The 23,665-nt window shown below is 44.3% G+C and overlaps 1 protein-coding gene across 1 annotated transcript in view; it reads right to left on the bottom strand.

The window, feature by feature from the left end:
* The window catches only part of LOC129814440 (vertebrate ancient opsin-like), a 91,061-nt gene extending 68,763 nt beyond the window's left edge, over positions 1 to 22,298 (bottom strand). Inside the window, exon 1 of the mRNA XM_055867553.1 lies at positions 21,689 to 22,298. Coding sequence (XP_055723528.1) covers positions 21,689 to 22,058 — 370 coding nt within the window. The 5' untranslated portion in view covers positions 22,059 to 22,298. The remainder of the gene's footprint in view (positions 1 to 21,688) is intronic.
* Positions 22,299 to 23,665: the final 1,367 nt, after the last annotated feature.

Consider the following 23,665-nt stretch of genomic DNA (forward strand, 5'->3'; position numbering starts at 1 on the left):
TAGCTGAAGAAAATAGAAAGAATATTTTTCCCATTAAGGAGTGACTCTGCATATGAAGTGGCTATGTTGAACGTAAAAGTGATCATGTGGTCCTATAAAAGGTCCTATATGCTAGATTCAGAGTTATTTGGCAACTTTAGTTGTGAATGATACAAACCATAGAATGTCTTAGAAATCAAAACATATATGGGCTGCATGGCGCGACTACAGGCTATTGATGATTTGAGAAATTAGCAAAACAACCTCTGTTCCTTGTCTCAGGCTGCACAGCTGTTCTCTCATCAAGTGGTCATATTTTCACCCCTCAGACTATGCTCCATTTAAAGTCTTTAATGTTGATTTAGAATGGCCGATTATGAAATGGGTAGGAACCGGGGCAGGGGGGGGGGGGGGGAAGACATGGCATCTGTATGCACTCGAATGGCGAATGGAGCCCGCAAGGTTTCCCACCGCTCCGTTTTGGAGGCTACATCGGTTTTATAGCGGAGATGTGCAGCTGATGAGCAGCTGAGAAATACATATAAGAAGACTTATTTCACTCCATGCATCAACCACTGTTTGAGGAGCAAGCACGAACTATGATATCCCGCTGAAACTCTGAATGGGCTCTCCAACCTTGTTCCTGCAGCTACCCAGTGCTTAATTTGGGAAACCAATTGAAATCTGTTCGGGAACATCGATAGTAACATGTGTACGCAACTAAACATATTTCACTAAACTGTTGACAGCCCGTCTACACGCTCGAGAAAGTAATAAAGGGGAGAGAGGAGGGGAAAGCATGATGGTGATATATTCTGCATAGCTAAAGGTAATGAGTCACCCAATTGTTTATGAAAAAAATCACTATTACTTAGCCGTTCAAACTATAAATGCAGTAATTGTAGGCTAACTGTAAGCCGCCCTGCACAATCAATGAACCGACATCATCGCCTAGGGCTATACGTTCTCTTCCAGACTCATGGATATTTCTGGGATTGTAGCATAAGGTAACCAGTCCATCCAGTATACATAATACAGTTCATACTCAAAAGTGATTACTTGAATCTGCTTAATTTTGGAGTATATGCCAGACCAATTATGCTCCAAAGACATATTTAATCTGTAAAAAAAAATGATTTTCTGACATAATATGTGGTACGCTATGGATTTAATTACAATCCAATTTCTTTTTTGGGGAGAGGTGGGGGGGGGGGGGGGTGTTGTGCTCATAAGTCTATGCATATGCATAAGCTCTACTATGCTTCTGGGTGTTTTGAATGAATCATCACCTTAGTAAGTGCTGTCCATTTCTTTATGTCAGACTTTGAAACAACATCCACAACAACCATGTCTGGACTTGTCTGGACCATGAACTTCTTTCTTCAGACTGATCGTCACAGTGAGGTGCGTTTTAAAAGTACTATAGTCCTACTGTTTTGAGTATAATATACAGTACCAGGCAATAGTTTGGACTAACCTACTCATTCGAGGGTTTTTCTTTATTTTCACTATTTTCTACATTGTAGAATAATAGTGAAGACATCAAAACTATGAAATAACACATAAGGAATATTCTAGTAACCTGTCACGATCATGTGGAGGATTGACGGACCAAAACGCAGCACTTGGAAAATAAGCCATCTTCTTTTATTATAAAGATGACGAAAAATAAACACGAAACACTTAATACAAACTAACAAAACAACAAATGATCGTGAAGCTAAATAACGATGTGCACACACTGGCTACAAACGTTCTGACATAGACAATTACTCACAACCAATGAGAGCCTATGGCTACCCTAAATAAGGCTCCCAATCAGAGACAACCGAAATCAGCTGTCTCTAATTGGGAACTCATTCAGGTAACCATAGACTCTCCTAGACAACTAAACATACATAGACAACACTAGACACATGTACTCCACACAAACCCATATACTATACCCAACAACCCCTTTACCATAAAAACACCCAAAACCAACAAAACACAAACATTCCCCATGTCACACCCTGACCTAACTAAAATAATAAAGAAAACAAAGAATACTAAGGCCAGGGCGTGACATAACCCCCCCCCTTAAGGTGCGAACTCCGGGCGCACCATTACACAGTCTAGGGGAGGGTCTGGGTGGGCTTCCATCCACGGTGGCGGCTCCGGCTCTGGTTGTGGTCCCCACGTCACCACAGTCCCTAACCACCTCCTAGGCTTCCTCCAAATGACCCCCCTCCACATTAACCCCATTGCATTAAGGGGCAGTTCCGGACTAAGGGGCAGCTCCGGACTAAGGGCCAGTACCAGGGTCAGGGGCAGTACCAGGGTCAGGGGCAGTACCAGGGTCAGGAGCAGCACCAGGGTAAGGGGCAGCACCAGGGTAAGGGGCAGCACCAGGGTAAGGGGCAGCACCAGGGTAAGGGGCAGCACCAGGGTAAGGGGCAGCTCCGGACTGAGGAATGGCAGCTCCGGACTGAGGAATGGCAGCTCCGGACTGAGGGACGGCAGCTCCGGACTGAGGGACGGCCCATGGCTGGCTGACAGATCTGGCTGCTCATGGCTGGCTAACGGATCTGGCTGCTCATGGCTGGCTGACGGATCTGGCTGCTCATGGCTGGCTGACGGATCTGGCTGCTCATGGCTGGCTGACGGATCTGGCTGCTCATGGCTAGCTGACGGATCTGGCTGCTCATGGCTAGCTGACGGATCTGGCTGCTCATGGCTAGCTGACGGATCTGGCTGCTCATGGCTAGCTGACGGATCTGGCTGCTCATGGCTAGCTGACGGATCTGGCTGCTCATGGCTAGCTGACGGATCTGGCTGCTCATGGCTAGCTGACGGATCTGGCTGCTCATGGCTGGCTGACGGATCTGGCTGCTCATGGCTGGCTGACGGATCTGGCTGCTCATGGCTGGCTGACTGATCTGGCTGCTCATGGCTGGCTGACTGATCTGGCTGCTCCTGTCTGATTGGCGGCTCTGGCAGATCCTGTCTGGTTGGCGGCTCTGGCAGATCCTGTCTGGTTGGCGGCTCTGGCAGATCCTGTCTGACGGACGGCTCTAGCGGCTCCTGTCTGGCTGGCGGCTCTAGCGGCTCCTGTCTGGCTGGCGGCTCAGTGGGCTCATGGCAGACGGGCGGCTTTGCAGGCTCATGGCAGACGGGCGGCTTTGCAGGCTCATTGCAGACGGATGGCTCAGATGGCGCTGGGGAGACGGATGGCTCAGATGGCGCTGGGGAGACGGATGGCTCAGATGGCGCTGGGCAGACGGGCAGTTCAGTCATCGCTGTGCAGACGGCAGACTCCTGCCGGCTGAGGCGCACTGTAGGCCTGGTGCGTGGTGCCGGGACTGGTGGCACCGGGCTGGGGACACGCATCTCAGGGCTAGTGCGGGGAGCAGCAACAGGACGCACAGGACTCTGGGGACACACAGGAGGCTTGGTGCGTGGTTTAGACACTGGTGGTAAAGGGCTGGAGACACGCACCATATAGCTAGTGCGTGGAGGAGGCACTGGTGGTACTGGGTTGGGGCGGGGAGGTGGCGCCGGAAATACCGGACCGTGCAGGCGTACTGGCTCCCTTGAACGCCGAGCCTGCCCAACCTTACCTGGTTGTATGCTCCCCGTCGCCTGACCAGTGCGGGGAGGTGGAATAACCCGCACCGGCCTATGTAGGCGAACCGGGGACACCATGCGTAAGGCTGGTGCCATGTACGCCGGCCCGAGGAGACGCACTGGTGACCAGATGCGTTGGGCCGGCTTCATGACATACGGCTCAACGCTCAGTCTAGCCCGGCCGATACGTGGAGCTGAAATGTACCGAACCGGGCTATGCACGCGTACAGGAGACACCGTGCGCTCTACTGCGTAACACGGTGTCTGCCCGTACTCTCGCTCTCCACGGTAAGTACAGGGAGTAGGCGCAGGTTTCCTACCTGACTTCGCCACACTCCCTTTAAGGCCCCCCCCAAGAAATTTTTGGGTTGTACTCACGGGTTTCCAGCCTTGTCTCCGTGCTGCCTCCTCATATCGCCTCCTCTCGGCTTTAGCTGCCTCCAGCTCTTCACGAGGAAGGCGATATTCTCCCGGTTGAGCCCACGGCCCCTTACCATCCAGTATCTCCTCCCATGTCCATGAATCCTGTGTAGGTAGGTCCTGTTGCCGCTTTCCATGCCGCTTGGTCCTATAATGGTGAGTAATTCTGTCACGATCGTGTGGCGGATTGATGGACCAAAACGCAGCATTTGGAAAGTAAGCCATCTTTTTTTTAAATAAAAGAAGATGGCTTACTTTCCAAATGCTGCGTTTTGGTCCATCAATCCGCCACACGATCGTGACATAACCAAAACAACAACCTCTCCCTCATAGTCTGCAAAATAAAGGAGCTGTTTGTGGACTGCAGTAAACGGAGGGCCAAGCACGCCCCCATTCATTCACATCAATGGGGCTATAGTGGAGCGGGTCGAGAGCTTCAACTTCCTCGGTGTCCACATCACTAAGGATCTATCATAGTCCACACACACCAACAAAATCATGAAGAGGGGACGACAACACCTCTTCACCCTCAGGAGGCTGAAAAGATTTGGCATGGGCCCTCAGATCCTCCAAAAGTTCTACAGCTGCACCATTGAGAACATCTTGACTGGCTGCATCACCACTTGCTATGGCAAATGCTTGGCATCCGACCGCAGGCGCCACAGAGGATGGTGCATACAGCCTAGTACATCACTGGGGCCGAGCACCATGCCATCCCAGGACCTCAATACCAGGCGGTGTCAGAGAAAGGCCCTCTGCTACCGCACAGCAAACGTTACCGATGCACCAAGTCTGGAAACAACAGGACCCTGAAAGGCTTCTACCCCCAAGCCATAAGATTGCTAAATAGTTGGTTAAATAGTTAAATAAATAGCACCTGCTTTAACAGATTTTTGCACTCACTTTTTTGACTCAGCATATACACTGCTGCTACTGTTTATTATCTATCCTGTTGTCTAGGAACTATATTCCTAGTTATATGTACTGTACATAGAGTGCATTCGGAATGTATTCAGACCCCTTGAAATAGTATTTTTTCCCTCAATCTATACACAATACCCTATAATGACAAAGCAAACACATTTTAATTTTTTTGTGCAAATCAGACCCTTAACTCAGACCTTTGTTGAAGCACCTTTGGGAGCGATTGCAGCCTTGCGTCGTCTTGAGTATGACGCTACAAGCTTGGCACACCTGTATTTGGGGAGTTTCTCCCATTCTTCTCTGCAGATTCTCTCAAGCTCTGTCAGGTTGGATGGAGAGTGTCGCTGCACAGCTATTTCAGGTCTTTCCAGAGATGTTAGATCAGGTTCAAGTCCGGGGTCTGGCTGGGCCAATCAAGGACATTTAGAGACTTGTCCCGAAGCCACTCCTGCGTTGTCTTGGCTGTGTGCTTAAGGTCGTTGTCCTGTTGGAAGGTGAACCTGTCTGAGTTCCTGAGTGCTCTGGAGCAGGTTTAGATAAAGGATCTCACTGTACTTTGCTCCGTTCATCTTTCCCTCGATCCTGACTAGTCACCCAGTCCCTGCCGCTGAAAAACATCCCCACAACATGATGCTGCCACCACCATGCTTCACCGTAGGGATGGTGCCAGATTTCCTCCAGACGTGACGCCTGGCATTCAGGCCAAAGAGTTCAATCTTGGTTTCATCAGACCAGATAATCTTGTTTCTCATGGTCTAATAGTCCTTTAGGTGCCTTTTGGCAAACTCAAAGCGGGCTGTCACGTGCCTTTTTCTTTTACTGTGGAGTGGCTTATGTCTGACCACTCTACCATGAAAACCTGATTGGTGGAGTGCTGCAGAGAGGGTTGTCCTTCTGGAAGGTTCTCCCATCTCCGCAGAAGAACTCTGGAGCTCTGTCAGAGTGAACATCGGGTTCTTGGTCACCTCCCTGACCAAGGCCCTTCTCCCCCGATTGCTCAGTTTGGCCGGGCGGCCAGCTCTATGAAGAGTCTTGGTGGTTCCAAACTTCTTCCATTTAAGAATGATGGAGGCCACTGTGTTCTTGGGGACCTTCAATGCTGCAGAAATTCTTTGGTACCCTTCCCCAGATCTGTGCCTCGACGCAATCCTGTCTCGGAGCTCTACGGACAATACCTTCGACCTCATGTCTTGGTTTTTACTCTGAAATGCACTGTCAACTGTGGGACCTTATAGACAGGTGTGTGCCTTTCCAAATCATGTCCAATCAATTGAATTTACCACCGGAGGACTCCAATCAAGTTGTAGAAAAATCTCAAAGGTGATCAATGGGAACAGGATGTACCGGAGGGCAATTTTGAGTCTCATAGCAAAGGGTCTGAATGCTTATGTAAATAAGGTATTTGTTTTAAATTTTCTATACATTTGCAAACATTTTCAAAAACCTTTTTTTGCTTTGTCATTATTGTGTGTAGATTGATGAGGATTTGTTTTTATGTAATCCATTTTAGAATAAGGCTGTAACGTAACAAAATGTGGGAAAAGGAAGGAGTCCAAATACACTGTTTCTACCTCAATGACCTCGTACCCCTGCACATCGACTCGGTACTGGTACCCCGTGTATATAGCCAAGTTATCGTTACTCATTGTGTATTTATTATTACTTTTATTATTACATGTTACTACTTTTCTATTATTTCTCTATTTTCTTTCTCTGCATTTTTGTGAAGGGCCCCTAAGATTTTCACTGTTAGTCTACACCTGTTGTTTACGAAGACAAATAACATTTGCTTGGATCCATGAGGCTGTCCTCCACGGCCATTGATATCCAACAGCAATGAAGCAGACCCAACCAGCGCTCTAATTTAAAAGTGTGGGCCAGACCTTTCACTGAGCTCCTGTATAGTTCTTAGCTCTCACAGGCAATGGGAGATATTGCATGGGCTCTGAAGTGCAGGTTGTTTAGGTGAGAGTGTACGGGCATCTGTGCGTGCGCATCTGTGCGTGCACATCTGTGCGTGCACACCGGTTCACCGCAGTGGCTGCATACATGTGTAATATACAGCCGTTGACTGTCTGAGCCGCAGGCAAAGCTCAGAGATATAAGTCACATGTTTACCTCATACAATCACGGCTACTGGATTCACATGTGCTTGCTTGATGGACTTAATGGATGTTTTTATTGCTACTCTTGACCCATCTGGGCCGGTGAGATTTGTAGCTTTGTGAAAGTTATGAAATTGCAATATATTACAAAAATGACACCAAAATGCTACAGCATCTCATGGTTTCAATACATAGACATCCAGGTAGTCCATTTAATAAAGTGCCCAGTATCTTCTCTGTGCACTGACCCCAGCATATTCAAGCATCTAAACGTATAATAAAGGCCATGCTCCGCTGATGGAGAGCTGTATACAGCCAACAAATTACTGAAATCAAATAGAATTACGAAAAAATAATTAAAGCCTTTCTTCAAAGACGGCGAATATGAAATCTAATATTCAAACTCATCATTATGTCGAGGAAAGAAGAGCCGAAATGAGGTTATGTTAGTTGGCCAAGCAGATGCCTCTGCCCAAGTTTGGGCTAGCATGAAATCAACATGGGATTGCTTATTCAAAGTAGAGCCTTATGGAATGGGACACCAACTTGATGGACCTCACATCAGAGAGGCCAGCTTAATCTAATATCCTCAACATTTTCACAATGTTTTGAAAATAGCTAAATAAGATGAAATTCACTTGAGCATTTCCCCCGTTTTGGGTTAGTGCCTTGTGCATCGTGTATTTGTCTTTCACAGAATACCTAATCAAGTACATGTTTCGGTATTGCACAGTTCTTACCACAGGATGAAAGGATACCTACATTTGCCCAATAATTGACTGCAGTGATTTTTCTGCCATTGAAATCCTTGGGTGGGCCGTCTAAGCGGTTTTTGGGGCGCCTAAATTCAAACTGTAAAAATGAAATGTTCAGCGTGGAAAAACGCTTTCAGTGTTAACTTTCAACCAGAGATAAAGTATGTAGAAAAAAATCGGGGTCCTATATATTTTCTCGTAATATAATCTACACAGTCAGGGAGATTGCAATAACAATGAATTTAGCAGTATGTATTTTGTACTTATGTTGGAGCAAAAGAGCACAGGATTAGCCATGGCAACATGTGTAGAATTACAGGAAATTTCCTTAGAAACTGCAGTTCTATCGAGCACGTTGAGAAAACGATCTCTACATTTCAGCTACACCGAGTGGGCGACCACGCCAGAAAAAATCCTCAACTGCCGTCATTTCTGATTCCCATTTCAGACAGTAAATCAACATCTGGAAAAGTTTAATCCGTGCAAAAGTTCCCCTATCAAATATAAACTTGAGAGCTCACCACAAATGGTTTGCAAAAGATTTTCATGCACACTATCTGTAGTTCAACCATAGTCACCCTGATGGAAAAACCATACCAATTTCACGTGAACAAGTGAAGTGTTCCAAAAACACGTTTTCTCAAAATCATAAATACATAATACATAAAATACATAAACTAGCCTCAGAATCCTTTGTACCATAAGGAAAATACAATCAGCAAGAAAATGAATGAAGGCCCATTGTTAAAAGTTTGGACTCAAGTGGATACCCTGTTTTATTACGGAGAAGAGGAATAAATTCCATTTAGAAAGAAGACAACCACTCTGAATGACTTTCGAAGTGGGAACGATACAGATTAGAGAAAGGACGCCTTTGCAAAAGTTTTGGAACCTCTGCTTTATCTATCATAAGGCCAGAGGAAGTGCATACATTTAAAAGGATTTACGGGCACAAAAGGTCAAAGAATGCACCACTCACAAGATACAGGATCTGAAAGTGGCTTACACAATTTACATAAGCTGTGTACTTGTTTTCTTTATATGAATAAAAGGTTACGGAGAAAGTACAAGTGACTGCTTTTGCTATCTGCACCCAAGGCAAGTCTGTATAGGAATACTAATGCTCTGAAATCCCACCTCCCATCATACATAATGAGTATTGTGAGGTGTGTTTATTCACTATTTATTGGACTTGCTCATTACCAGCGTATCATGACCTTTACGTGAGAGGGATTTTGCTTCCCTTTACTGTTGAGAGTTCTCCCCGACCTTGACAAAAAAACACTAGACGAATCGGGGCCATATACAGAATACAGTCCAACTTCTGCATTCAGCAAGAACAGACAAGGTTAGGTTAATTCAAAGCCTGTGTACACCTGAGGCAGATACGATATATATATATATACAAAAGTATGCGGACACCCCTTCAAATTAGTGGATTTGGATATTTCAGCCACATCCGTTGCTGACAAGTGTATATATATTACACAGCCATGCAATCTCCATAGACAAACATTGGCAGTGGAATTACCTTAATGAAGAGCTCAGTGACATTCACGTGGCACTGTCAAAAGATGCCACCTTTCAACAAGTAAGTTTGTCAAATTTATGCCCAACTAGAGCTTCCCCGGTCAACTGTAAGTGCTGTTATTGTGAAGTGGAAATGTCTAGGAGCAACAACGGCTCAGCCACAAAGTGGTAGGCCACACAAGCTCACAGAATGAGACCGCCAAGTGCTGAAGCGCTTAAAATCGTTTGTCCTCGGTTGCAACACTCACTACCGAGTTCCAAACTGCCTCTGGAAGCAACGTCAGCACAAGAACTGTTCATCTGGAGTTTCATGAAATGGGTTTCCATGGCCGAGCAGCCGAACACAAGCCTAAAATCACCATGTGCAATACCAAGCGTCGGCTGGGGTGGTGTGAAGCTCGCTGCCTTTGGACTCTGACTGGAGCAGTGGAAACGTGTTCTCTGGAGTGATGAATCACGCTTCACCATCTGACAGTACGAGGAACGGATTTGTGTTTGGCGGATTCCAGGAGAACTCTACCTGCCCGAATGCATAGTGACAACTGTAAAGTTTGGTGTAGGAGGAATAAGGGTCTGGGGCTATTTTTTATGGTTCGGGCTAGCCGCCTTAGTTCCAGTGAACGGAAATCTTAACGTTACAGCATACAATGACATTCTAGACGATTCTGTGCTTCCAACTTTGTGACAACAGTTTGGGGAAGGCCCTTTCCTGTTTCAGCATTACAATGCCCCTGTGCACAATGCGAGGTCCATACAGAAATGGTTTGTTGATATCGGTGTGGAAGAACTTGACTGGCCTGCACAAAGCCATGACCTCAATCCCATCCAACACCTTTGGGATGAATTTTAATGCCGACTGCGAGCCAGGCCTAATCGCCCAACATCAGTGCACAACCTCACTAATGTTATTTTGGCTGAATGGAAGCAAGTCCCCGCAGCAATGTTCCAATATCTAGTTGAAAGCCTTCCCAGAAGAGTGGAGGCCGTTATAGCAACAAAGGGGGACCAACTCCATACTAATGCCCATGATTTTGGAATGAGATGTTCGACGAGCAGGTGTCCACATACTTTTGGTCATGTAGTGCATTACCGTATGCAGGATCACGAAGCAATGATGGAGGGAAGAAAGTTCAAAAAGAGGAAGGAAGTATTTTTCAATATAATAGAGGACAATGGCACTGCGAGATAAGGATACAAATGCAAAGAGGAGTTGGACTGGCTAAATGGTTGCCCAGGGCTGCTAACTAAGCAAGCCCTTTTAATGTGAAATAAGATATGTGACTGCAATAATGTTTTCCGGTCTTAAACCTGCTGAGTTCTCATCTCAGGCCATTAAGTTGAGGCAGCATGTTCTAAAGTCATTCCAGACATCACTTAACTACAATAATGGCCGTTCAGGTCCAAAGGCGAGACTTATGTATGCAACATTCAACTGTTTTACAGCCTCAAAACCAAAGCTAGATATTGTGCTAATGTCATGGGTACAGCTTCTTGAGGGTCCTCTTGAGGGTAAGTTGGTGTGCTTTTCTTTCGGTAGATTGTTTAGTCAGCGATATGATGTTCCTATGCTGGGCAACTAACAACATAGAACAAAGACGGTGTTACGACTTGAGATCTGCATACTTAACTAAAAGTTCCATATAATTCACCCATTGACATCAATTAATGATTTACTTGAAAGTCTGTGTTGTGTACACTTACCTCACCTCTGAATTGGCCTGAAAAAGAATAGGAAGTGAGAGGTTATCCTTGTCAGTATTTGTTGTCACACAGCTGTCAAGAAAAACAACCAAGAAAATGGCGCAGATAGATAGGGCAGCCGTGCTTCTAGCCCCTAAGCAACTTTGCAGTATTTTTATTTTATGTGTTATGTCTTACATTGTTAGCCCAGAAATAATTTGGTGTTATAACATACAGCCCGGAAGATCTTTTGGATATCAGAACGGCAGTAACTCACCAGCATTACCAGCATTACGATCAGGAATACGAATTTCCCAAATCGCATCCTTTGTTCATACCCCCCAGGGCAATTGAACTGATTCCAGAGGCTGATCCAAAACACCGCCGGCAGAGAAGCGGGATACGGAGTGGACTTCTAGTCCGAGTATATTACTCGCTAATGTTCAGTTTCTGGATAATAAAGTTGACGAGCTCAGGGAGACGATTTCCTTCCAGGGAGACATCAGGGATAGTAACATACCCTGTTTCACGGAAACATGGCTCTCTCGGGATATACCCAAGAACACTCAGTTCATTGTGCAGACAGGAATAAACATCTCTTTGGGAAGAAAAAGGGCGGGGGTGTATGTTTCATGATTAACTACTCATGATGTGATTGTGATAACATACAGGAACTCAAGTCCTTTTGTTCACCCGACCTAGAATACCTCACAATCAAATGCAGACCGTATTTCGCCCCCCAAGAGAAATCTTTTCGGTTATAGTCACAGCCGTGTATATTCCCCCTCAAGCCGATACCACGACGGCCCGTAAGGAACTTCACTGGACTCTATGTAAACTGGAAACCACATATCCTGAGGCTGCATTTATTGTAGCTGGGGATTTTAGCAAAGCGAATTTGAGGAAAACGCAACCGAAGTTCTATCAACACATTGACAGTAGTACTCGCGCTGCTGAAACACTCAACCACTGCTACTCCAACTTCCCGGGATGTCTACAAAGCCCTCCCTTTGGCAAATCTGATCACGACTCCATTTTGCTCCTCCCTTCCTATGGGCAGATACTCAAACAGGAAGTACCAGTGCTAAGGACTATTCAACGCTGGTCTAACAAATCGGAATCCACACTTCAAGATTGTTTTGATCACGCGGACTGCGATATGTTCCGGGTAGCCTCTGAGAATAACATCGGCGAATACACTGATACGGTGACTGAGTTTATCAGGAAGTGTATAGGAGATGTTGTACCCACTGTGACTATTAAAACCTACCCAAAACCAGAAACCGTGGATAGATGGCAGCATTCACGCAATACTGAATGCAGGAACCACCGCATTTAACTATGTCAAGGTGACTGGGAATATGCCCGAATACGGAAGGAATAACTACACTGTTTGTAAGGCAATCAAACAGGCAAAACGTCAGGACAAAGACAAAGTGGAGTTGTAATTCAACGGCTCAGACACTACACTATGTGACAGGGTCTACAGACAATCATGGACTACAAAAGGAAAACCAGCCACGTCACGGACACTGACGTCTTGCTTCCAGACAAGCTAAACACCTTCTTCGCCTGCTTCGAGTATAACACAGTGCTACCGACCACTGTGGGCTCTCCTTCTCCGTGGCAGATGTGAGTAAGACATTTAAGTGTATTAACCCTCGCAAGGCTGCCGGCCGAGATGGCATCCCTAGCCGCGTCCTCAGAGCATGCGCAGACCAGCTGGCTGGAGTGTTCACGGACATATTCAAATTCCCCCTATCCCAGTCTGCTGTCCCCACATGCTTCAAGATGGCCACCATTGTTCCTGTACCCAAGAAAGCAAAGGTATCTGAACTAAATGACTATTGCCCCGTAGCACTCACTTCTGTAGCACTCACTACCTGACCTGACACCCTAGACCCACTTCAATTTGCTCACCGCCCCAATAGATCCACAGACGATAGATCCACAGATCCATGCAATCGCCATCGCACTGCACACTGACCTATCCCATCTGGACAAGAGGAATACCTATGTAAGAATGCTGTTCATTGATTATAGCTCAGCATTCAAAACCATAGTACCCTCCAAACTTATCATTAAGTTCGAGGCCCTGGGTCTGAACCCTAACCGGTGCAACTGGGTCCTGGACTTCCTGATGGGCCGCCCCTGAGTGGTGGTGAAGGTAGGAAACAACACCTCCAATTCACTGATCTTCAACACTTGGGCCCCACAAGGGTGTGTGCTCAGCCCCCTCCTGTACTCCCAGTCCACCCTTGATTGCGTGGCCATGCATGCCTCCAACTCAATCATCAAGTTTGCAGACGTCACAACAGTATTAGGCCTGATTACTAACAACAAGACAGCCTACAGGGAGGACGTGAGGGCCCTGGGAGTGTGGTCCTAGGAAAACAACCTTTCACTCAATGTCAACAAAACAAAGGAGCTGATTGTGGTCTTCAGGAAATAGAAGAGGGAGCACCCCACTATCCACATCGACGGGACCGCAGTGAAAAAGGTGGAAAGCTTCAGGTTCCTCGGTGTACACATCACGGACAAACTGAAATGGTCCACCCACACAGACAGTGTGGTGAAGAGAGGCCAAACAGTGCCTCCTCAGCCTCAGGAGGCAGAAGAAATTTGGCTTGGTAACTAAATCACTCACAAACTTTTACAGGGGCACAATTTAGAGCATCTTGTCGGGCTGTGTCATGGGCTGTACCGCATGGTACGGCAACTACACCGCCCACAACTGCAGGTTTCTCCAGAGGGTAGTGCGGTCTGCCCAACGCATCACCGGGGAAAAACTACCTGCCCTCCAGAACACCTACACCTATGTCACAGGAAGGCCAAAAATATAATCAAGGAAAATATCCACCCGAGCCACTGCCTGTTCACCCCGCTATCATCCAGAAGGCGAGGTCAGTACAGGTGCATCAAAGCTGGCACGGAGAGATAGAAGCTGTTTTTCAATCTCAAGGCCATCAGACTGTTAAAAAGCCATCACTAGCACATTAGATGCTGCTGCCTTATATACATAGACTTTAAATCCCTGGCCACTTTAATAATGGAACACTAGTCACTTTAATAATGTTTGCAAATGTTGCATTACTCATCTTATATGTATATACTGTATTCTACCTTAACCTCTCTGGGATATAGGGGGTGCTGTTTCGACTTAGGGAAAATTGGTCTCCAAATTAAACTGCCTAGTACTCAATTCTTGCTCGTTCAATATGCATATTATTGTTATTATTGGATAGAAAACACTCTAGTTTCTATAGCCGTTTGAATTATGTCTCTGAGTGGAACAGAACTCATTCTACAGCACTTTTCCTGATATGGATTGAGATTTCAGAAATCTTGGCCTCTGGTCCCAGGTCAGTTTTAATGTCCATGTAAATGCTATGAGGATACAAACACTGCCCACGCCTTCCTCTAGATGTCAGTAAGTGGTGACAATTTGAATGGAGTCGATTGCGCAATCAGGGCCTGTATAAAAGGCCAAAGACCAGATGTACCGTTCTTTTGCTCCCTGCGCCTGACGCACGATGGACGTCGGAACTGCTCTCTTTCCAAGCTGTTGTTTAGCCAGTAATATATCACCGGTCATGTTTTTACTCGTTATAGGTGTTAAAAACATCATAAGGTAGTTAATTTAACCGTTTTATAGCAATTTATATCCGTTTAGTGCGATTTTGAGGCATTGCTTTGTGATGCACTTTCAAGCGCCGGGCACGTTTCGGGGTCCCGGTCGAACATTAGTGGGCATTTCGACGGACAAGAGGACATCTTTCGACCAAAAGAAGATTAGACCCAAGAAAGGATACATTGCCCAAGATTCTGATGGAAGATCACCTCATAGTAAGAAATATTTAAGATGATAAATCGTTGTTCTGTCGAAAAATGTTAAACGCATATTCCGCCATTTTTGTTTGTATAGCTTCGCTTGGCGAACCCTGTATTGCACAGTAAGGATAATTTTAGAAATGTAATTCAGCGATTGCATTAAGAACTAATTTGTCTTTCGATAGCTGTCCAACTTATATTTTTTTTGTCAAGTTTATGAATAGTTATTCATGAGACAAGATCACTGTCAAATATGGCGCCCGACATTTTCAGGCTAGTTTTGCTAGTATTGTCATTGTATAACCACGTTTTTTTTGTGGCTAAATATGCACATTTTCGAACAAACTCTATATGTATGTTGTAATATGATGTTACAGGAGTGTCATCGGAAGAATTCTGAGAAGGTTAGTGAAAAAATTAATATATTTTGGCGATGATTACGTTATCGCTCTCTTTGGCTTGAATCAATGCTCGGGTAACGTTTGCACATGTGGTATGCTAATATAACGATTTATTGCGTTTTCGCTGTAAAACACTTAGAACATCTGAAATATTGTCTGAATTCACAAGATCTGTGTCTTTCCATTGCTGTGAGTTGTGTATTTTTAAGAAATGTTTTATGATTAGTAATTAGGTAATACACGTTGCTCTCTGTATTTATTCTAGTCGAGTTGTGATGGTGGGTGCAATTGTAAAATATGATTTATACCTGAAATATGCACATTTTTCTAACAAAACCTATCCTATACAATAAATATGTTATCAGACTGTCATCTGATGAGGTTTTTTCTTGGTTAGTGGCTATCAATATCTTTATTTGGCCGAATTGGTGATAGCTACTGGTGGTGAGAAAAAATGGTGGACAAAGAATAATGGTGTCTTTTGCTAACGTGGTTAGCTAATAGATTTACATATTTTGTCTTCCCTGTAAAACATTTTACAAATCTGAAATGGTGGCTTTATTCACAAGATCTGTATCTTTCATTTGGTGTCTTGGACTTGTGATTTTATGATATTTAGATTTTCCTTTTCATTGTGACGCGATGCTAATCAGTGAGGGGGGGGGGGGGGTTGGGGGTGCTTGTCAGTTGGGACGCTAGAGAAGTTAATGGCGCCGGAGGAGATGGCTGTCGTTTTACGGTCCCCTAGCCAATTGTGCTATTGTTTTTTTTTTCAACTTTATTTGTAACTTATTTCGTACATAATGTTTCTGCCACCGTCTCTTATGACCGAAAAGAGCTTCTAGATATCAGGACAGCAATTATTCACCCTGTACTTTAACGAGTCAGACACAAAGGATTTACTCCAGACACCCGACAAGGCCCTCATCCCCGCCATTCGCAGGAAAAAGAGTCGGAGATATCGGGGACGTAGGTCTGGGTGCCTTGTAATGATGCGGCGGTGAGTGAGTAATCTGCCTTTACCATCGGTCCCTATTGGCCAACGTACAATCATTGGATGATGAAAGAGACGAACTACGAGCACGTACAGTATATCACGAAAGTGAGTACACCCCTCACATTTTTGTAAATATTTGAGTATATCTTTTCATGTGACAACACTGAAGAAATGACACTTTGCTACAATGTAAAGTAGTGAGTGTACAGCTTGTATAACAGTGTAAATTTGCTGTCCCCTCAAAATAACTCAACACACAGCCATTAATGTCTAAACCGCTGGCAACAAAAGTGAGTACACCCCTAAGTGAAAATGTCCAAATTGGGCCCAATTAGCCATGTTCCCTCCCCGGTGTCATGTGACTCGTTAGTGTTACAAGGTCTCAGGTGTGAATGGGGAGCAGGTGTGATAAATTTGGTGTCATCACTCTCACACTCCCTCATACTGACTGGTCACTGGAAGTTCAACATGGCACCTCATGGCAAAGAACTCTCTGAGGATCTGAAAAAAATAATTGTTGCTCTACATAAAGATGGCCTGGGCTATAAGAAGATTGCCAAGACCCTGAAACTGAGCTGCAGCACGGTGGCCAAGACCATACAGCGGTTTAACTGGACAGGTTCCACTCAGAACAGGCCTCGCCATGGTCGACCAAAGAAGTTGAGTGCACGTGCTCAGCGTCATATCCAGAGGTTGTCTTTAGGAAATAGACGTATGAGTGCTGCCAGCATTGCTGGAGAGGTTGAAGGGGTGGGGGGTCAGCCTGTCAGTGCTCAGACCATACGCAATACACTGCATCAAATTGGTCTGCATGGCTGTCGTCCCAGAAGGAAGCCTCTTCTAAAGATAATGCACAACAAAGCCTGCAAACAGTTTGCTGAAGACAAGCAGACTAAGGACATGGATTACTGGAACCATGTCCTGTGGTCTGATGAGACCAAGATAAACTTATTTGGTTCAGATGGTGTCAAGCGTGTGTGGCGGCAACCAGGTGAGGAGTACAAAGACAAGTGTGTCTTGCTTACAGTCAAGCATGGTGGTGGGAGTGTCATGGTCTGGGGCTGCATGAGTGCTTCCGGCACTGGGGAGCTACAGTTCATTGAGGGAACCATGAATGCCAACATGTACTGTGACATACTCTCTTCGGAGACTGGGCCGCAGGGCAGTATTCCAACATGATAACGACCCCAAACACACCTCCAAGAAGACCACTGCCTTGCTAAAGAAGCTGAGGGTAAAGGTGATGGACTGGCCAAGCATGTCTCCAGACCTAAACCCTATTGAGCATCTGTGGGGCATCCTCAAACGGAAGGTGGAGGAGTGCAAGGTCTCTAACATCCACCAGCTCCGTGATGTCGTCATGGAGGAGTGGAAGAGGACTCCAGTGGCAACCTGTGAAGCTCTGGTGAACTCCATGCCCAAGAGGGTTAAGGCAGTGCTGGAAAATGATGGTGGCCACACAAAATATTGACACTTTGGGCCCAATTTGGACATTTTCACTTAGGGGTGTACTCACTTTTGTTGCCAGCGGTTTAGACATTAATGGCTGTGTGTTGAGTTATTTTGAGGGGACAGCAAATTTACACTGTTATACAAGCTGTACACTCACTACTTTACATTGTAGCAAAGTGTCATTTCTTCAGTGTTGTCACATGAAAAGATATACTCAAATATTTACAAAAATGTGAGGGGTGTACTCACTTTTGTGATATACTGTATATCCTACCAACTGTACTTTAAAAACTGTAATATCTTATGTTTCACTGAGTTGTGGCTGAACGACAAAATGCATAAAATACAGCTGTCGGGTTTTACGCGTTTTTGACAAGATAGAACAGTAGCCTCTATGTATATTTGCAAACAACAGCTGGTGCATGAAATCTAAGGACGTCTCAAGGTTTTGCTCACCTGTGGTAGAGTATCTCATGATAACTTGTAGACCCCACTATAACTTGTTGACCACCCTGACCCTCAACACAGGGGCCCCTCAGGGGTGCATGCTCAGTCCCCTCCTGTACTCCCTGTTCACTCATGATTGCATGGCCAGGCACGACTCCAACACCATCATTAAGTTTGCCGATGACACAACAGTGGTAGGCCTGATCACCGACAACGATGAGACAGCCTATAGGGAGGAGGTCAGAGACCTGGGGCCAGGACAACAACCTCTCCCGCAACGTAATCAAGACAAAGGAGAAGATTGTGGACTAAAGGAATGGGGGCTTCTCATCGACTGGGCTGTAGTGAAGCAGGTTGAAAGCTTCAAGTTCCTTGGTGTCCACATCAACAACAAACTATCATGTTCCAAACACACCAAGACAGTCGTGAAGAGGGCACGATAAAGCCTATTCCCCCTCAGGAGACTGAAAAGATTTGGCATGGTTCCTCAGATCCTCAAAAAGTTCTACAGCTGCACCATCGAAAGCATCCTGACTGGTTGCATCACTGCCTGGTATGGCAACTGCTCAGCCTCCGACTGCAAGGCACTACAGAGGGCAGTGTGTACGACCCAGTGCATCACTGGGGCCAAGCTGCCTGCCATCCAGGACCTCTACACCAGGTGATGTCAGAGGAAGGCCCTAAAAATTGTCAAAGACTCCAGCCCCCCCCAATCATAGACTGCTCTCTCTGCTACCGCACAGCAAGCGGTACCGGAGCACCAAGTCTAGGTCAAATAGACTTCTTAACAGCTTCTACCCCAAAGCCATAAGACTCCTGAACAGCCATAAGCCATAAGACTCTTGGGTGTGATTGGGGCAGTTAAAACTGGTTTGGATGTACCATACTGGGTTGAAACATGACATTGTATTTTAAAATGGTGCCAATGGGTATTAATGCAGGTCTGGACACATTAAAACACAATTTGCCAGTGGGGTTTCAAACAAGCTTATGGAGACTATTCAAAAGAGCTATAGCTGCTAAATGATGTTGTATAAAGATAGCAGAGAGCGTGAGATGTTATAAAAAGACTAGTTCTGGCCTAGAACAACCCGAGCAGCCCACATATGGCCAGTTTCAATAAACTGGTGTTTATATCGGGAAAAATATCACAGGAACATTGGTGATTCTTCCTTTACAGTCTATTGAGGCCTGGTTGGATGGACTAATGCACTTTGGACAGTTTAATGTGCAAGGCAGCAAATTAGCTGTGCTTTGGGCAATTAGGAGAGAGCCCAACTCCAAAAACAACAGTAAAAACCACACAAAGAGGCAAATCTCTGAATAAGCCCGCGTGGAGTATTTACATAACCTTCATTATCTAAAATTCATACAACTTAACTCATGAGAAGCCAATATGGCACAATTCTAAACTCTAGACATCTGTGAGGGACTGAAGCAGCATCACAGAGTAGGACGGATAAAATGACTCGGAGTCACTGTTGAAGTGATTATTTCAGTTAGCTTGAAATCACAGGAAATTAAGTCAATGGTATCCTGAATCTCTGGTACAGTGTAAAACCAAGTGTTTATGAACACTGAACACATAACTAAACACTTTTCCATAACACTTTTTAAATGCATCAAGGGATTTAGAATTTCAATGAAAACATGTCATAGTGTTTTTAGATCGTAAACACCCGAACATGTTGATTCGCTGTAACACTTTTTAAACACATTAACAAGTTTATTCTCACAATGTGTTTCGGTTTTAAACACTAAACACTGGGAGTGTTGTTTTAACACTGTAGGGTGTAAAATACGTATTTTCATATTTCCCAGCGTGCCTTTTGAGTGAATGAGAGAGATACCCATCAATGACTGTGTTTGTTAGTGACAGAGACCTGGTTGTTGCATTAAATAAATTATATTCCTGAAGCTTTCACCAAGTGACTGCCTTAGTGAATGTGTTTCAATCAAAAGTAAACCCTTTATGGCAACATTTTATACATTACATACGGCCTTTAGTTGTGAAGTGAGGGAGGATATTCAAGAATTTGAATATTTTTATCACACTCAACCTGTACCCTAAATGACTACTATGGTGAAGGACTTAATAAACAAGACTAGCTAACAGATTGGATTAGTTTCGAAAAAATGTCAGTTATTTATCTTTGTATAGATTCATTAATTAATCAATGTGCATGCGGACATTAAATAGATATTAAAACAAACTATTCTAAAAATCGACCTGCAACAAAGCATACTGGGAAAGAATGATGAGGCCCCTCCTACATCTTTTCCACTCTGAGTTAACAAAAATACATTTCACTTCTAATTGAGTGGTGTTATTACTCCACCTTGTTAAAAACATTTTTTAAATGAAATGTCCTGCTCAGTTCTGCTGAAATGTAGGTAAGGTGACAGACATTCCTAACACTGAACGGAATAAAAGACATGGAAGGTCACATACATCCCTAATGATTAGATGCACTCAAAACAGAATGATAGGAAAGTAAACACTTGTGTTTAAAAATCGAAACACTCAGTAGATATAGATGTTCTCCTGGTTGGAACTGACTGGAAAAAACTGACTATCACGTTTAATACTGTATTCTGAACGTCTGTGTTTGAGATGAGAATACTAGCAAATCAAAATGCCTAATGTTCCTAAATGCCTAATGTTTAAGTTTTAAATATTGACGTTTTGGTTATAAACGTGTCACATTTCATGGTTTTACAGTATAGGCATCGAACCATGTCACTGCGTGGTTTATCAGTAAATAGACAGCTATAACACCCACAGTTGATTGTGACTAAAGATCTTGAAGCATCTCCCGTGCAATGCAATTGTATCTATACTCCCATTCTTGGCGAGGAAGCCTATGGCGAGTCTATCTTCGACTTTACAATCTTGCACTCTTGCTACAGTCTCCTAACAAAGGTCGTTCAAAGGACATGATAGCCGACCTGTTGGTGCCCTCAAATGCATTTCATTACTCTTTGAAGACCGCATATGAATCGTGTGAAAACGACTATATTTTAACAGACTAAATAACCAATTTGACTCACAACTAAACAAAATGTCTAAACACTGTAAATAAGATTCGTTTCTGATGCACCGGGACGTCAGAGCTGTCATGTAGCCTACCTACAGTGAACACCATAACGCAGTTTAATCAAGCAGAGATCATGTTTAACTAGCCTGATTTAATGTCTATGACAAGATATATATATTTATATATATTTTTTTTTTTACATCTTATTATCTATCACAAATGAGTGAGATACTTCAGAAGGGGATTTCGAAACAAGCTATTAATTGGTGATATATGGAAGTTTGAATAGAAAGGACCCATCATTCATCTAGGCCTGCATGCTGCGGTTGGAACTGATGACTATCGATATGCAATTGTGATATTCAAATTAAACTATAAAAAAATTATACCAAGCATATCCCCTCTACGCATTGTGCTAGCCAGATTCCAAAAGCGCACACCACATCGAGGATAGCCTATGCCTCTTTTACAACCACATTTGAAACCAAACGCTACTAATGAAGCAACTCTATAGTACACTTACCAAATAGTGAATTGGCAAAGCCGTACCATACACATCCACTTTTTCCTATGAGCCATCTTCCTTGCGTACTTGCCGCGAAACTGAACGGAGTGCCCACCACACACACAAGCAGATCGCTGAAGGAAATGTTCATTAGTAGCAGGTTGATAGGCGAGCGCAGCACCTTGTAGCGGCAGAAGAGGACGAGAACCAGGAGGTTGTTGAGGAATCCGAAGGTACCGATAAAGCCCAAACACACAGCGACTATTAGGTTCCCGGTCGGGCTTAGGGTGGTGCGGTATGACGCTTCCAGATTCCTGTCTCCAGCACCCGCGCACAGCGCGCTATTGGTCCTTGTGCAGCCGTTGAGGCTCACGTTGGGCACGATCATCGCAATCCGTTTTCTCAGCACAAGCGTGTGGTTGGCATTTTTAGGAGAGACTGAAAATGTGGGTTTCTGAGTTACAATCCAATAAAGTTGATTGCAGAGAAACTTTTTGCTTTGAATAATATGTTTTCCAAATGTAGAACTTTGTGTCCCAGTTCAGGGTTTAAAACCAGAACAAAGTTTGATGAGGCTGTGCTCCACCACGTGGTAGTTAAAATACACACACACCGCCGGACTAGACTCTCTCCGCCTGTGTTAATATTATTGTACTACTTTCACAGATGACGTGAGCGCCGTGGAACTGAGCATTTCGTATTCGCAGGGGGTACAAATTACCTGAAAATGCAGTGAGGGTTAAAAGGCCAACGCAGATGAAAGCGAGCGAATAGGAGTTATACTGCGGCCGCCTGACCTCACTGCCAATTCCCCCTTTTATTTTGCTGCCACTTCCACTACAGAAAGAGTAGGGTACAGTTGGCTACACCACTCATGTGCAGCCGACTCTCAACTTCTTTTGACCAAAATCTAACCAAATTTAGGCTAAGTGCTGTGATAGTAGCCTATCACTGAAACTGTTGATCTGTACCTTAGTAACCACCACGTGCAGGCGCGGTCCATGGTCCTGAAATCTTTGCCAATTGAATTACATCACTACATCAAATATATCCACCAATCAACGGTGCGAAAAGTTTCGTACAAAATAGTTCCCTTTATGAATGTCAGCATCCCGTGGGAGAGGAGCTACTCTTCTCTTTCAGAGGAATACTTTGTTCCTTTTGTTTTACTCGCCTTTTCATTCGTAGCATTTAATCACGCCTTTTAAAAGACAAGAACACATGTAAATCGGTTATAGGCAACACATGACAATCTGTGCTGTTTTGTGCTTGCTATCGATCCTTCTTCGTTGTTAAGGTAATTTATCATTTCTGTCTAAAACAAAGGCAAAGTTGCAAATCCAATTAAGCCTATTCATTTTCAAGCTGTGTATTGTTGTCGCAGTACGTGATGGATGACTTCAGACCGAGAAGATATGACATTTCATACAATTTCTGTTAACATTTGCTGCTGTACAGAGCTCTGATCTTAACGCAGCCAGTGGGATGTTGGATAAAGATGGGTGAAACCTTAGAAGAAAGACAAATATTCCTATATAATTTGTGATTGTTCGAAAATAATCCTATTGGTTTCTCACAATCCTATCGGAATCCTATTGGACATGGTTTTCCTATTGGAAATCAAAAGTAATTCTATTGGATCCTATAGGATTCTTGCAACCCTATAGGATTTTGTGTCACCTCTATCAGAATCCTATTGGACTACTTTTTTCTTATTGGAAATCAAAAGTTATCATATTGGATTCCATAGGTTTTTGATCATTCTTGTAGGATATTGTCACCCCAATTGTTTTAGAACGTTTTTTCTTAATCAACCCATTCAATTATTGTTTGTCGTCATTTTTTTCCAGTACAATACAACAACATTAATTACAACATTTTCATGGATCGGAAACAACAATTCTATATTAATGTCGGATTTAATCACCACCACAATACGAGAGTGACTCAAGACTGCAAGTTAATTTGCAGTATGACCAGCAGTACAGTACAAAA

The sequence above is a fragment of the Salvelinus fontinalis genome, chromosome 17, assembly GCF_029448725.1.
Source record: "Salvelinus fontinalis isolate EN_2023a chromosome 17, ASM2944872v1, whole genome shotgun sequence".
Taxonomy (NCBI): Eukaryota; Metazoa; Chordata; class Actinopteri; order Salmoniformes; family Salmonidae; genus Salvelinus; species Salvelinus fontinalis.